Genomic DNA, 17385 nt, shown 5'->3' on the forward strand with positions numbered 1-17385 from the left:
AATTTTGAAAATGCAACTGTGGTATAGTTCTTTGTCTGAAAGGGATTCTGCTACTTTCTGTCAATGGGCCATGTTTGGTATTGTGGTTGTTCTTCAGAAAAAAGATGCTGTTAGTGTTACATGACAATGTACATGCAAACAACCATGCAGGTACACAGATGCTTGTGTCACACACACACTCACACACACACACTCTCTCTCTCTTTCACTCATTGTTTTTACATATGTGAGGCTCTATATTGAATAAATATCCTTGAGTCAAGTGTGTAAAATCTGTAAACAGCCAAATGGGTAGAAATCTGCTGAAAAGGACTCTCTGGAAATGCTGAATGCAGTTATAATTGTCAATTCTGCTCAAAGTACACATAATAAAGAGACCAGTTAGTGGCAAACTGTCACAGTAACATACCATATACACGTGTCTCATTCTACAGTATGCCAATCCCTCCCTACTCCCCACCATCAAAAAGATATCCCGAGAGACATGAGATTTGTCATTACAAACACGTCATGAAACAAATTCTATCATATAGAAGAAATGATTAAGTAAAACGTTGTTTACCTGCTCTTCAGAGTTTTGTAAATGCCAGGGATGGAACCATCTTTCCCAACATTGTCTGGATATGCATAAGTGATGATGCTGATCCGATCATGCCTGATAACAGTTCATGTGAACTCCACGCCTTTGATATCCTGACCAAAGATGTCAATTACATTATCAATACTGGAGTGTTTCACACACATCTGTGGTTACAGAATCCAGGGCATATCAGAACGTTGGATATTTGCATTGTTGTGTGTCTAACTGTCCCAAGGAATTGAAATCAAAACAAAGAAACGAAGAAAAATCAATCATCGTATCACTGTGATGCAGTCGCCAGGATTTCCACAGGACAACAACACAGCATTCTCCAGATCAGTTGTTACACATGAACTGTAACACTGTCGAGATATCCACAACACGTAACCAGGTATCACAGTCTTCAAGATGACTGCAGTTACACTAACCACTGTTGTGTATCATATTCTCATGATGCCACAAGTTGCCAGTTTCATGTAGTATCAACCACAAAGAACAAGCAGTTAACATCAATTTCAGACAGCCTGATGTGCGACATGTAATTACAATGCCATGCTGCACGCGTCTTCCTTTCTGTAGCCAATCACTCCACATTACTGCACAAGAACAAACTGCAGGTGATGGAGTGACGTACAGTCAGACGCCTGTGATGTCATCAGCAGATCAGATCCTGCCGTAGAAAACCATCACTTTAATTAACAGGTGTGTGGCCACTCAGTTTGAGGGCAGAAACTGCATCACGTTCACGGGTGTGTGGCCATACTGTCAGTCCAGGGCACCAGGGCTGCGATTGAGGCGTTCTGGTTCTGAGGAGCTGTGTCGCTTGTACTGTGGGGACTGGAACACAAGCAAAGAAGGAAACGACTTTGAAAAAATGAGGAAATATATGATATGATATGGAAACTTATATAGCGCCTATCCTCGGTCGGAGACCAAGCTCTGAACGCTTTACAAACACGGAGTCATTTGCACAACAGGCTGCCTACCTGGGTCGAGCTGCCACTGGGCACTCATCATTGTTTCCAGTGTCATTCAATTACATTTTAGCCAAGCACCCATATACTCACAGAGTAACATTTTGCATGTATGACCATTTTGTTTATTTACCCTGCCATGTAGGCAGCCATACTCGGTTTTCATTAACACACACATACATAACAGGAGGGTACTTTAAAAAACCCGATTCAAACAAAACATTTATTCCTGAATCAAATTCAATCAATTACTCACTGACTGAGTTCACAAACATGAATAAAATCCACCCCTGATTCATATTAGTTATTAAGTGATTGCTTTCATACACTTGAATAAAATACAAAAGTATTCCTGAGTAATCTCGACCGGTCTTATGTTTTGGCATGATTGATTTTCAGTGAATCTTGATTTGAGATTTAAACTTGTTTCATGTCTTTTATAGAAGTCAATCGAATACAGTTTTCAGGAAGGGTTAAAGTGAGAATACACAACAGGAATAAGTAGGATCAAACTGATTGCTTATTTCAATCAATTTCTGGTGCGCGTCGTCGTGTCTCTCTCTCTCTCTCTCGATTTGTGTGTGTGTGTGTGTGTGTGTGTGTGTGTGTGTGTGTTATCCACAAATGATATTTACATTGTATCTCACAATCATTTGGGCAACTGGGGGCTGTACGCTCGGCTTATATCATATTGCCATAAGCTGACAGTTGGGCGAACACCAAAGTGGGAACTGTATGATCAATGGTTTCTCCACTGTAATGGAAATTTATTTTCAGTTTAGCCTTTTAAGAATGACTGCCTCTCAAACTCGGGGGCAAGATTGCACTGGCTGTAAGTGCTGCAGCCTTGGCGGACAGCTGGCCTTTGGGGACCATCCCAACGCCAATTGTCCCAAAGCCCTCTTGGCCGAGGCAGTCGGGATGTAACTTAGAAAAGACATTCTCAACTATAGTCAAACTCTAGTCCAGATATTCGGGACAGCAGTTTCCTCTGATAGCCTTAGTTGGACACGACTGACTGCCATACACATAAGGGAATGTATCTCTTTCCGTATTCAAACGAAGAAAATCTTGAAGTTACAGTTGTAGTTTATGACGTGGACATATATATGACAGCTGATAATATTCTACATGTACTGCTGATACCATTCTAAAACGCTAACAAAGAAATGATCGGTAAAAATGAATCGACTCAGTTGTCTTTTGAAACGTGTAACTAGAATTAGCCAGTATTGTATGTGTTCTTCGTGGCTTACGGAATCGGGACATTTTCAATGAATTACGGAGTGTGAGAGAATGTCAGATCATCTCGCGTTCAAACAAACAAAGTGGTTTTCTGTTTAAGTTTTTTCATACCCAAATTTGTATGTATAGGTAGAAAACCGTGTTTCAAAAGAACACGAGTCTCTCTAGGCTTTCGAAATGCTAAAAAAAATTTTAATTTTTTTTAAAGCTACTAAAATAAACGAAAACATTCGTCGATTTCGTTTGCAATCGACCCTGGCATGAATCCCTAATCGAGTATAAAACCTGATCAAGTTAGGAAAACAACCACCACCACCACCAATCTGTGTACGACGTGGCACGTGCGATCACACTGGAATAGGAACGAGTCGAATTTGAGAAGCTTGGGTCCCAAAATTTTCAAATCGTAACAGAGAAGCTGACCAACGTAAACGAAGCTTCAAAGAAAAGACCAGGTAAGGTTTCTGAACCTGAGGAACAGGGGCAGGGGCGAACAAAGAAGTCAGGTGAAAGGAAAGAGAACGTCTTGCTTCACAGCCTGTTAGGACAAAGAAAGGTGACCAGCCTGAAGATTGCTCAAAGCGACCTCGACCAGCAAGGACACTCTTGGGATGCTGTTCGTGTGTATGGCGTTCGGGAAGAGAGAGCGAGTGGAGGCGAGGTTTGGATGCAGAATGAATTTTACAATTTATTATCAATATACTCAACGATCAGGTGGGGGTGCGGGAGAGGGATTTTCGGGAGGTGACAATTTCACCGGAGGCAGACCTTGAGGTAGCCAACAGTGCAGGTAAGACAGGTGGCTCCCTGTCGACCAAGACCAGCCATGGTTCTATTTTTTTAATTTTAAAATGGGACATGTATTGGCAGAGGATGAAACAAAAGAACTCTGGCATTTTACTTCGTGAGGACACAGCGCGGTCGAATTACCAGCTCCACAAAAGCTAACGAACGTTCTGCCACAATAGTAGCGTGGTTTGCAAATGGAAAGATCAGTGCTAAAATGAAAAGTGGTAAAAAAAAAAAAAAAAAAAAAAAAAAAAAAAAAAAATCCCTACACACACAGACTGAAGGCAACCTGCTGAGCCAGCATTGCCTTGTTCTCTCTCCACAATTTATTTCTCGATTTTCTTCCGGATTCTGGTCTCATCCTTTACAGGCGACATTTCAACGTCACTGGATTGGTTTTTTTTTTTTTTTTTTTGACGCAGTTTGGAACACCATAAAATTGCAATTGGTGCCTCAGTTCCAGTCTGTTACGTGAAAGAATGGCCACTGGCACTTCCGAAAAAAAAAAAAAAAAAAAACCCAAAAAACTGACGAGTCTCATTCAAGTCGTAACTTGAGTCATGTGAAACACAAAAGTCTCTGTGAGGATTCAATGGACTTTTCAGCTGCTGTCATTGGGAGGTTCAATATCTGTGCTTTCCTGCCCTCTTTCTGCCCCAACCTGCGAGCTGCAAGCCCGATGAGTTCTTCACAAGGCGACACGACTGTCGCTCGCTGTGGCAAACATGCTGACGTCCATTTCGGGGAAACAGCTAGCTTACATCACTGAACAACTTAACGCTCAAGCCGCTCCCTTCTCCTCCTCCATACACGCCCTCCCATCACTCTTCTCCAATGATCCTGTTCTTACGTGTCTTTTTATTTATTTATTTATGTACGCTTATAGTTGGCTTCATCAAGTTTTTGCGCCTTATAAATATTATCATTAGTAGAAGTAGTTCTTTTTTTTTATTCTTTAAAAAAATGTATTTATCTATTATTTATTCACCCTTTTTTTCTTTTTTTTCCCCTCAAGGATTGACTAAGCGAGTTGGCTTACGCTGCTGGTCAGGCATCTGCTTGGCAGATGTGGTGTAGCGTATATGGATTTGTCCGAACGCAGTGACGCCTCCTTGAGCTACTGATACTCTTACGTGTCTAATTTTAAAATCACAATTAAAACCAGGACAGTTCCTTTTTCATCCTTTTGGGGAAAAAAAGACGACACAGCCAGGGCTCAGTTCATTATCACTTCTATTATATACTGCACAACCTGCACCATGCGATGAACCCTTCTATTATATACTGCACAACCTGCACCATGTGATGAACCCTATTATATACTGCACAACCTGCACCATGTGATGAACCCTTCTATTATATACTGCACAACCTGCACCATGTGATGAACCCTTCTATTATACATTGCACAACCTGCACCATGTGATGAACCCTTCTATTATATACTGCACAACCTGCACCATGCGATGAACCCTTCTATTATATACTGCACAACCTGCACCATGCGATGAACCCTTCTATTATATACTGCACAACCTGCACCATGTGATGAACCCTTCTATTATATACTGCACAACCTGCACCATGTGATGAACCCTTCTATTATATACTGCACAACCTGCACCATGTGATGAACCCTTCTATTATACATTGCACAACCTGCACCATGTGATGAACCCTTCTATTATACATTGCACAACCTGCACCATGTGATGAACCCTTCTATTATATACTGCACAACCTGCACCATGTGATGAACCCTTCTATCATATACTGCACAACCTGCACCATGTGATGAACCCTTCTATCATACACTGCACAACCTGCACCATGTGATGAACCCTTCTATTATATACTGCATAACCTGCACCATGTGATGAACCATTCTATTATATACTGCACAACCTGCACCATGTGATGAACCCTTCTATTATATACTGCACAACCTGCACCATGCGATGAACCCTTCTATTATATATTGCACAACCTGCACCATGTGATGAACCCTTCTATTATATACTGCACAACCTGCACCATGTGATGAACCCTATTATATACTGCACAACCTGCACCATGTGATGAACCCTTCTATTATATACTGCACAACCTGCACCATGCGATGAACCCTTCTATTACACATTGCACAACCTGCACCATGTGATGAACCCTTCTATTATACATTGCACAACCTGCACCATGTGATGAACCCTTCTATTATATACTGCACAACCTGCACCATGTGATGAACCCTTCTATTATATACTGCACAACCTGCACCATGTGATGAACCCTTCTATCATATACTGCACAACCTGCACCATGTGATGAACCCTTCTATCATACACTGCACAACCTGCACCATGTGATGAACCCTTCTATTATATACTGCACAACCTGCACCATCTGATGAACCCTTCTATTATATACTGCATAACCTGCACCATCTGATGAACCCTTCTATTATATACTGCATAACCTGCACCATCTGATGAACCCTTCTATTATATACTGCATAACCTGCACCATCTGATGAATCCTTCTAGCTTGAGGGGGGCTGTTTAGTTGTTCAATCTTAGGTGGTGGGGTCTTTTAAAAAAATATAATTATTTAATTTTAATAAATATTCTGGCATGTATGTATGTATGTATGTATGCATGCATGCACGCACGCACGCACACACATACGCGCGCGCTCCCTCCGTCCCCGGTAAGAGTGTGTGTGAATAAAACATTAGAACACAAAACATAAATAATCCGACTGAAATGAAGTCATCATTTGTAGATTTTCAGACACGCCACCGTGTTTAAGTGTGTGTGAACAAAACATAAGAACACACAACAAATAATCGGACTGAAATGAAGTGCTCATTTGTAGATTTTCAGACACGCCACCATTTTTTTTTTTTTTTTGCTTTTTACTTATTTAATTTTTAGTTTACTTTATACAAATCTTACGTAAAACAAATAAAGGATTTCAGCATAAAACAGGACGAGCGCACGCAAGCATACATACATACATACAAATATACATACATATGTACATACTCACAAACACGCTTGGTCGATCGCACGCAGAATGCAAGGGAACACGCACGTACTTACGTCAAGAAAGCATACCGCGCGTTGTTTTCACACGATTGCGTATTTTCTCAACTAAATGTATTCATATAATTATTTTAACAAAATCGGACAAGAATAATTTCTATCCTTGACTTAGGTAAAGCACCGAAGAGGAAGTGGCTATTAAAAAAGAAGAAGAAGCAGAAACAAATAAAAAAAGGAAAAAAGAATAAAGTTGCAATTCCAAAGAGACCCAACGATGTGACGTTGTTTGCTTTGTTAGCTGACAGTCGCAGAAACGAGATAGGTTTTCTTCCACTTTATTGCTTTCCTTATCTGCTGCACGTACGCTTTTCAGCCAGCGAAAAGACGTCACAAGACACACACAGAGAGAGAGAGAGAGAGAGAGGGAGGGAGGGGGGCGATGGGGGTGAGGAGGGTTGGGGGGGGGGGGGAGGTGAGAGTGGAGGTGAAGGGGAGTCAGTACAGAAAGGGAAAGGAAGAAAATCTTTGGAAAAATACAGAATGTTTATGTTTCACAAAAAGGATAGGTTTTCACTTCGCCATTGAAGGCTGTATCTATTTGTATCTCCTGTGCGTCTTCACAAGGCGTTATGTTTTGATTTTATGGGCTTTTTGACGAAAAAAAAGTGCTGTGTGTGTGTGTGTGTGTGTGTGTGTGTGTGTGTGCGCGCGCGCGCGCGCGCTTTTGCGGGGAGAGAGAGAGAGAGACAGAGAGAATCTGCAACTACGCCTGTTTTTTTGTGCTTCATAAAATATTCTGTGAACTCTTGCTAATCTGCGGGGTGACTGCACGGTTCATCAGAGGAACAGCTTTGCTCTCTCTGTTTGTCTGTCACACACACACACACACACACACAAAGAGGCACATACACACCCACACACAGAAGCACTCATCCACACCCTCGCAACGACGACGAAAAGAAAATTAGATTAACTCCGTTACCACCTGTTCACCAAGCCGCAGGACTGAACAAGCCACTTTGTGGTGAGACAAAGGCAGAGTCCAGTTTCCTGGCGATTTGTCCTGACGCTGTCCGCATTCCCCCGTTCACTCGTGAAACACCGGAGTTACTTGTGTGCCAAAAATAAACGTCAGCGGATGGAAACGCACACTAGAAAACCAGTACTGACCATTGTTACAAATGAAAGGTCTCTCTACACGTAAAGGGATGGGCTTCAGAAATAGAACTTAATTTCCTATTTTCTAAACCACTAAATGTGGTGCTAGATTTCTTTGTTTTCTTGAAAAAAAAATCTTAGTGGAAGAATATCAGGTAGATGGAGAGTTAAAGACACACATACACGCTCCCACGTTTGTACACACACACATACATTCTCATGATCTCTCTCACTCAACCCCCCTGCCACACGGACTTTTTAAGCTAATGACGAAGTACCAAAGTGTCGCTTATCCCTTAGTAGTTTATTTTGCTTCAATTCTGTTTTTTTTCTTTCTGTTCCACTTTATTTGTTTTGCACCATTTTTTGTGCTGATTTGTACCTACTATGTCACTAGAGCTTTACAGTTAATGACGTAACACATTTGAGTGTTCAGTGTTCTCTCTCACTCACTCACGCGTATGTATGTGCGGGCATGTGTGCCTGGAGCTAAAAAATGTGAGAAAGTGCGCGAGTGTATGTATATAAGCGTGCCTCAATAGCCGCGTTTCTTTTCACAAACGAAAAAAAAAAATCGGTTGAGGAACACAGCATACAGAATACTTCATCATCTCCAATAAGAGAAATAGATTTGTGGACATGTGGTAACAAGTGTATCAACTCGAGTTTCTTCACAACGTGTACATAACATTACACAGGCATGCACATATGTACAAATGCAAACAGACACACAGTCATCACAGAGGCACACTAACATCAATATATTACACACGTACTGCATACAATCAGACTGAGAGAGAGAAAGGGAGGGTAGAGAGAGGGGGCAGAAAAAGGTAGAGGGGGAGAAGGGAAAGATAGAGCGGAGAAAGAGAGTGAGATAAACAGAGAAGGGGAGAGAAAGAGAGAGACGCCTGGAGGGAGGGGAGAAAGGGAGGGAGGGGAGAGGGAGAGAGGCAGACAGACACAGAAATAGCGATAGAGAAGAGGGATGAACAGAAAGGTAGGCACTTAGATATGCAGATAGATTGCGACAGATACAGAGAAAGACAGACAGACAGACGACAGACAGAGGCAGAAACAATGGAGAGAAGCAGACGAGAGGAGATGTGCTGACATTTCTGTGGAGTTCCTTGCTGATCTCGGGGAAGTCAGGGCGGTAGAGAGGCTCGTGGGACCAGCAGTCCTCGATCAGGCTCTGCAACAAATCAAACAGGTTAATTCACTCAGTACGGCCAGTCCTCTCTTCTCCTCTACACAGACCCCTCGGATGTCCAGTGGGTGTCTCAATGACCCAACCTTTAGCTTCCGTCGTCAGAATTGTGGTATTCTTTGTCAACATTCACCTCTTCAGTATAAGAGCCTTCCGCTTGCAATATTTTGATGACGGTAATTGGGGTGAAACGTTGTTAACGTCGTCTCTTTCGCGGTTCGTATGGAGAGAGTTAAAGATCCTAATAAGTATATCCTTTAACGGCCATCGGGGCATGCAGTGAACCTACATCCGCTGTGCCAAGAACTCGGCACAGGAAGGCGGGGCCCAATCCTCTCCTGCCGTTTTCACCTTCCACAACCGGAGGCAGATGTCCATTCACACCTTGGTGAAGTGAGGAAATCGGAGTAAAGTACCTTTCCGAAGGACACAACACCATGCCGAAACGGGGCCTTTTTGATTATTATCGCTGGTGAACACTGGATCAAAAGTCCAATGCCTAACCGTCTCCTCCACGGCGCCTCCCATGCAACAGACGACAGAGAGAGAGAGAGAGAGAGAGAGAGAGAGAGAGAGAGAGAGAGAGAGAGAGAGAGAATACACAATACACACACTCACACACACACATATATATAACTAAAGCAGATGTAAATTGATTTTGGCCATAACCGTAAGAGGTGCATAATCAATTCTGACAACAGTTTAAACAGGGCTTCAAGACTGCACCAACAACAATTACGCAATGTAACCACGCACGCGTGCACACACACACACAATTGATGCCATGTACAGAAAAGGAAACAAATGAGCTGATTGGTGATACTGGAACACTGTGTGGCAGTGGTTGTAAACAGGACCAGTGCACGATAGATTTCCTTTTTGTCTTTTTGCTGCTTGTCAGTCAAAAATAAATACGTAACACAGACCTGTCTCAGACAAAGCCAACAAAGCAGAGAGAAATAAACCTTGACTAGCGGTATCCGAAAATGTACGGCAATCATAAAAGAGGTTTCGTGAAATGTGGGATTCCCGTAGGACCACGGTGTTTAATGTCAGGCTGCAAGAAACTATTACACAATGCACACGCACACACACACGGACAGACAGACAGACGCAAGCACACACTAGTATACGTAAACACACACACGCGCGCTCACGCACACACACAAACGCAGATATACACACGCACGAGCGCACGCGCTTACACACACACACACACACACAGAAACTCGTACCCTTCTCTCCTCCCTCCCACACACCGTGTCATTCATTCAATTATGTCACATACAAAACGAAACAAAAACAGGTAAATGAACTGTTGGCGAGATATGAAGTGTGCAGTCACCAGGCCACGGGCTGTGGCTGTATGGATTTCCTGCGGGGCGGCCTGGCTGGCATAACAGAGCGACATTCATTCACCCCACTGACATTCCGACACCCCCTCTGTCACGTTCGTATTCACCACGATCAATTTGTCTCTGTCTGCTCTGTCCCTCCTCTGTGTGTGTGTGTGTGTGTGTGTGTGTGTGTGTGTGTGTGTGTGTGTGTGTGTGTGTGTGTGTGTGTGTGTGTGTGTTGATGCAAGGATGAAGGGTTTTTTTTTGTTTTTGGTTTTTAAATTTTATTAAATTTTATTTATCTATTTATTTTATTTTATTTTATTTGTTTTGGCAAGGATGAACTGCGAGCGCTCGCGTGTGTTTGTGTGTGGGCGCGCGGGGAAGTATGGAAGGTGTAACGTGTGTGTGTGTGTGTGTGTGTGTGTGTGTGGATTTGTCCGAACGCCTCCTTGAGTTACTGATACTGGTGTGTGTGTGTGTGTGTGTGTGTGTGTGTGTGTGTGGCAAAAGTCATGTGAGTGCGCACGCGCTCGCATTCCACGTCGGTGTTACACCCCACGCGTTACCACCGAGTGCTGCCATCGATCTGCTGTCTGTCCCGTCTCAGCGCGTGCTGACATGACATAACCGGCCCGCTTCCAGCCACCCGTCCCCCACCCGGACCTTTACGTCAAACCAGCATTGTTTTCTTCTTCCACAGTCACTTGATATTGACAGTCCCTGTCAACGCTGATATACCATGGCGACATTTCCGACACACGGTCAGATACAAACAACAGCAAAAAAGAAAGAAAGAAAGAGAGAGAGAGAGAGACAGAGAGAGAGAGAGAGAAAGAAAGAAAGACAGAAAAAAACGAAAACACCTGGGAGGACCGACCTTCAGAGGGATGGTACAGTTAATGTTGGCCAGGTTCTGGCGGTGACCGCTACACACGCTCCAGATGACCGACTCGGGTGGGAAGCCCGGGTACGGGTGCGCCCCTCCCAGCACTTCGTACATGATGGTTCTGAGGACACAGCAAAATGCACATTGTCTGACATGCTCAGAAAGCAGGTAACGGTGCTTCCCAGGCTATCATTTCCACTATTGTTCCCCTCAAGACGGAATCGTCAGAGAAGTGTTCACAACAAGGCGAGGACGTTCACTCCGCCAGTCACACACGGGAGGATGTGGATATCTGGATACAGCCACTTTGGGTCTGTCTGACTTGCTGCCTGTTGTGTGTTTTGACCTCAACAGCAGAACTGGGGGGTGTTTCCAGTACGTGCTCAGGTTGTGTGCGTGCGTTTTGTGACTGAGTGTGTGTTTCTGTGTGCGTGTTCACGGCGAGGAAGGTGTGTATTTATTCAGGCATGGAAGAGTGTGCCTACGAAAGCGTGTACCAGCTGTGTGTATAACCAGTTTCGATTCCACACACACACACACACACACACACAAACAGGCAGATAGCAACACTGGGGCAGACAGACAAACAGATGGAAATAATGACAGACAGATCCATAGCCTGACAGAATATAACAAGCAGACTGATAGACACACAAGCACAGACACACACATAAACAGACAGCAACAAACAGACAAAAAAGAAACAGACATACCGAGAGAGAAACAGACAGACAGACAGACAGACAGACCCACCCAAAGGCAAACACGTCCGACTCGGGGGAGGGATCGGCGCTGGGCACCAGTCTAGGGGGGATAACCCTCAGTGTCTTCAGTAACTCGGGCGCCACATAGGTCAGATGGCCCCTGGGTATGGAGGCATAGTCCTTCCTGAAACACCACAGCCACGGAGCACTTCTGAATGGTTTTGCTGACCCCTCCCCTGACATCTCTCCTCCCTTTCTACCCGCCCTTGATGGCTTACTACCCTTGCTTTATTGTCCTGTGTGTGTTTGTGTGTGTGTGTGTGTGTGTGTGTGTGTGTGTGTGTGTGCGTGCGTGTGCGGAGGGAAAATGGGCGTTAGTGTCATGAACACAATGGGGGTGGGTGGTGATTTTGTGTTATTTAAGAGGCTGGAATGAATCTAATGTGACATCCCATGCGCTCGCGCGCGCACACAGGCAGACACAGACACAGACACACAAAACAACGAATCTCCTCTTCTTTTATTTTGAATGAAAAGATTGAAACTACAAAACGCATTAAACAACAACAACAGTATAAACAAAAGACTAACATAATAAACTCAATACAAACATCCGCCCTACCCATGCAACCCTTTCCACAAAGCCAATCTTTTCCTGTGGAAACGAGAGCCAGCAGGAAGACAGCTTAAAGATCCAGTTCAACTGTTACGTATAAAGACTCCTTCCAATACTGACAAGTGTTGCAATCTTCTTTACAGAAATAACCACCAGACAGCTTTCTGATGCTTTGTTCAACAAGGAAAATAAACAATACAACGTATCTATGTAATACCAATATACCAGCGGTAAGCTGACTGTATAAAACTGTTTTGTTTCAGTGTCGTAGTTCTGTCAAATGTCTTCCAAATGCGTATTGATTAATTTTCAGAATAAAGCCTGGAATGATTTATGTCCAAATAACTATTATAAATCGAAATTGCTGAATCCCAGTCACATCGTCCAATTGGAGTTTTTTCCTGTAATGTGACATGTAATTAGCTTTGCACTGGAATTAGTAATCATTTTAAAAACCGCACTTTAATATTTTGATTAATGGAATGATGGCTGCACTGTTCATATATTATCCCTATTTAATCCACACATGGTCAACACTTTAATCTAAAAGATCTAAAGGAAGAAAATCATTTCATTGGAAAACACACACACACACACACACACAGACGCCGCGCGTGCCAAACTGAATTTGTGAACAACGATCATTATGATGTGTATACTATGAAAGCATATATAGAGACAGAGAGGGAGGGGGTACACGGAGAGGCACAGAGGTTGGGGTTGCTTTTGCTTCTTTTTTTTTTTAACGATAATATATTTTTTTTCATGAACTGCTGTTCCCTTTTTTTTTTCATTTTTTTTTTCACAAATCATTCACCAACAATTTCGCGAAAGGTCAAGATATATACAGGCACGTGAAAGGCAGTAAGTATCTGTACCATCACATCCTACGGTCTTAACGACGCCTACACTCTGCTTGGACTGATACTCGATTCCAGTTTTTAGAGATTTTACTATATATACTGTTGTCTTGAGTGGTGAACTTCAGTCCATTGACACCAAGGCTGACACACAGACAAACACACACAAACAAAAAACAAACAAACAAAAACAAAAAACAAAAAAAACCACCCGGCAATTATCATGTCTGACGTCAGCAGCGCCACTTTAAAACCAGCGCGGAAACATTTTGGATGTAGGTCACTACCCGGTGTTTAAAAAAGATCTCTCTTTTTTATACTGAAGGATACTGTATGGGGTGAAAAGAGGGGAGAGGAAAGAGGGTGATGGTGGAATGACTGAGGGGAGAAAGAAGAGAGATATCGACTTGAGGGGCGTGGGGGTGGGGAGAGAGAGACAGAGAGACACAGAGAGAGAGAGAGAGAGAGAGAGAGAGAGAGAGAGAGAGAGAGAGAGAGAGAGAGAGAGACAGACAGAGAGACAGAAACAGAGTGACAGACAGACACAGACAGGGAGGCAATGATAAGAATACGTATTAATAATTTTCACGTCATTTGTGACGTTCAGGATAATCAACACAGGGGAAAGATGACACTGATAACACAAAAATGAACATGCGAAATAACAAATGATTAAAAAAAAAAAAAAAAAAATTAAATAAGCCAGTCAGATTCGATGAGGCATTATCAACCAATTGAGTTTAAAAAAAAATGTCGTAACTGCAAACCATGGTTGTCTAAAACTGAATATTTGATGCGAGGCATGTGCAGTGAGACACTCATAATTATGTTGATACAAACATGCATCTCACCCCTCTTCACACACACACACACACACACACATCGTGTCCAGTATACAAGTTACAATACGTAAGGGGGTGGGGGTGGCCCAGTTGTGATGTGTCTGGCCAAGAAGGGAAGTAAGTGTCCACGGGTTGGTGTCCCATACAGATTGTAATATTCACTCTGATTCCTACTCCCCTCTCCACTTGATCTTTACTGCTAGTCTGGCTTCCAGTCTTTGGATGAGACGATAAACCGAGCACCCGAGGACCCGTGTGCAGCATGCACATAGCACTCATAAAAGAACCAACGGCAGCAAGTGGATTGCTCCTGGCAAAATTCTCAGTGAAGAAAATTCCAGTTTGATGTCAAAATAATACAGTTACAGACAGGAAAATGAAATGTGGCGCTGCACTGCGGCGACGGGCTCTCCCCATGAAGGGCGACCCAAACATCAAACAAAGAAATCAGTTGTAACAAAAAGTAATACAATACAATACATACAATACAATATGTAAAACATATCTGATTCGTTGTATCAGTGGAACGGTCGATTTTCTCGTTTATAGTAATTAAATTTTACACTTTTTTAAAATTAAAAAAAAAAAATCACTGTTCTGGACACAGCGTAGGCACTGGTGTATTATTGGTCTCCAATATCTAGTTTCAGTTTTCTTTCTTTTACAGCATAGGCGATGAATCTTGATTCGGACAGAGTTATTCGTTTGTCGTGATTTCAACAAGGATAACACGTCGTTCATATCCCAAAGGAGGAGAGAGAACTGAGAACTCAGAAAGTTTAATGTACATCGGCCTTGGGCCACAATACAGTGGGGAAGGGTGGGTCGGTGGGGTTGCATAAAACATTGTGTTATACATAGCAACAACAACAACAAAAAACAAGCACAAACTGAATGAATATATACTTAAACAATGTACCCATCATATAGAAATTGTTTTTATACAGTACTTCACCATGCTTGATCACTGACTACAGATTAGCTTCTTCCTTGTATTGATAGCATGGGAAATATATCTAAATACATTATAATTGAAATTTGTTGCTCCAAGTAACACATGCAAGGGGGGGTCTAGCCGATTCTTTTAATATTCTCTTCCTTAAAACCTCATATACGATGCAGTTGAATAAAAAGTGCTGCTCGTTCTCAACTTCATCCCTACAAAATGGGCATGCTCTGTTCTGATCTGTCCTGACGAATAGCTTCCAGCTGTGTATAATTTATATGCTGTCTTGCCATGGCTGCGGTGAAACACCAGCATCTCTCTCTGTCGTGTGGTGAGGTCAGAGGCCACCCAGATGCCACTCGTCCTCAGACTATCTCTGGGGTCCTTGTCGCCCAGAACCGCCATCTTGTCCGACCAGCGACTGAACGGAACACGTTTGGAGCGCGGGTTATTTCCACGTGGGCGTGGCCTTCCAATGCGAAACGCTCTGGCGATGTCTTCCTGCCGCCAACTAGGTGACGCTGCGTGGTCGTTCAGCACATCTGTGATGATCTGGGTCGCTGTGTACTCGTCCTCCCATTCATATTCAGCAACGTTCATAAATCTGACGTTAAAAGCTTTAGCGTCTTGTTCACTCAGTTCTAACTTCTTCTCTAGCAGTTCTAATCTCTCCATCACAGACGTGTTGTCTTCTTTCAGTTCTTGGATGTCCACCGTGTTCACAGCAACACTCTCCTTCAGTTTACTGATCTCAGTGAAGAAACGAGCGATGTTATCCCCAAGAGCGTCAAACTTTTCATCAATGTTGCATTTTATACCCATTGTATGAGCCTGCATACCCTGCTGCATTTGAGCAAAGCGCCAGTCAATAAAATGAAGAATATTGTTTTGAGAAGTTGAGAAATTATTTTGTGACATATTTCAAGTGCTTATGCTAACATGAAAAACAAACGTTCTCTTCCGGGTGCATCTGCACTCAAAGCGAACTGAAGCAAAGCCAGCTGATACTTGCACCTGTCTGCGTACTCACGTCGAAGCATTCCCAACGAAGCAGGCTGGAATATGAACTATGCACGTGCAACCAGTCAGAAAACATCGATGCAACAAGAGATGTGTTAACAACAGGGCGGAAGTAAAAATCCTTCCATAACACGTGATTTTTCCTTGCTTAATTTCAAGTCTGTCACTGACCTGATCAACAATCCAGTGATATCGTCAGACGCACACAGTTTTTAAACACTTCTGCAAAATATGATAACAATCACGCAACTGTAGCCTGCAGAATGTTAAAACAAACATAGACAACTGCACTGCACGTCCGCCAGTTGTCACCGCCCTCTTGAGAGCACCCCATTGAAAAGACAGAGAGAGAGAGAGAGGGAGAGGGAGAGGGAGAGACACACAGAGGAACGAGGAAGACAGAAATGAGAGAGAGGGAAAGAGGAGAGGGAGAGTGAGAGAGAGAGAGAGACAGTGTGAGTGAGCGAAAAAGCACAAGCAGAGGAGTATGGAGGATGGTACATGTTCAGGGACAGGTATAGATAGACAAACAACTGCTGATTTTTTAATTTTTATTTTTATTTTTTTTTTTTTTTATCGCGCGATTCCTTCACCAACATTTCCGCGAAAGGTGAAGACAAATATAGGCACATGAAAGGTAATGCCGCAAGAAACAAACAACAAAACATCTCAAGTCCGCGTGGAAACAGTGTGTGTGTCATCACACTCTAAGCTCTTCACGACGCCCGAGCTGCACCCTCCCCATCTTGATTCCAGTTAAAGAGATTTTACGACACTGTTGCCCCGAGTGGCAAAGTTCAGTCTATTGTCATCAAGGTTTGGAGAGAGAAAAAAAAAACAACCCCAACTCTCTCGGCAATTATCCTCTATCTGACGTCATCAGCGCCGCTTCAAAACCAGCGAAGAAACATGTAGGTCACTCTATCCACCGCATAAGGGGGGGGCAAGAGGCAAAGCCTTCATGGCTGACGTGTGATTTCTGCTTCGGGAAAAACAAACAAAAAACAAAACAAAAAACAAACAAAACAAAACAAGAAACAAACAAAACAAACAAACAAAAACAACAAAAAAACAAACAACAACAAAAAAACGAAAACACCGGAGCTCACTACCTTTAGCGAGTTTGTCGAACCAAAAGGTGCGGACACGACTAAGGTCACTGGAAAACCTC

The 17385-nt window shown here is 43.0% G+C and overlaps 1 protein-coding gene across 1 annotated transcript in view; it reads right to left on the reverse strand.

Annotated features, from left to right (window-relative positions):
* Window positions 1-1345: 1345 nt before the first annotated feature.
* The window catches only part of LOC143282277 (uncharacterized), a 65349-nt gene continuing 49309 nt past the window's right edge, over window positions 1346-17385 (reverse strand). The window contains exons 6-9 of the mRNA XM_076587876.1: window positions 11980-12114; window positions 11218-11347; window positions 8905-8985; window positions 1346-1417 (exon numbers count right to left, since the gene is read on the reverse strand). Of these exons, the coding sequence (XP_076443991.1) occupies window positions 1346-1417; window positions 8905-8985; window positions 11218-11347; window positions 11980-12114 (418 nt within the window). The remainder of the gene's footprint in view (window positions 1418-8904; window positions 8986-11217; window positions 11348-11979; window positions 12115-17385) is intronic.

This window comes from Babylonia areolata, chromosome 5 (assembly GCF_041734735.1).
Source record: "Babylonia areolata isolate BAREFJ2019XMU chromosome 5, ASM4173473v1, whole genome shotgun sequence".
In the NCBI taxonomy this organism is placed as follows: domain Eukaryota; kingdom Metazoa; phylum Mollusca; class Gastropoda; order Neogastropoda; family Buccinidae; genus Babylonia; species Babylonia areolata.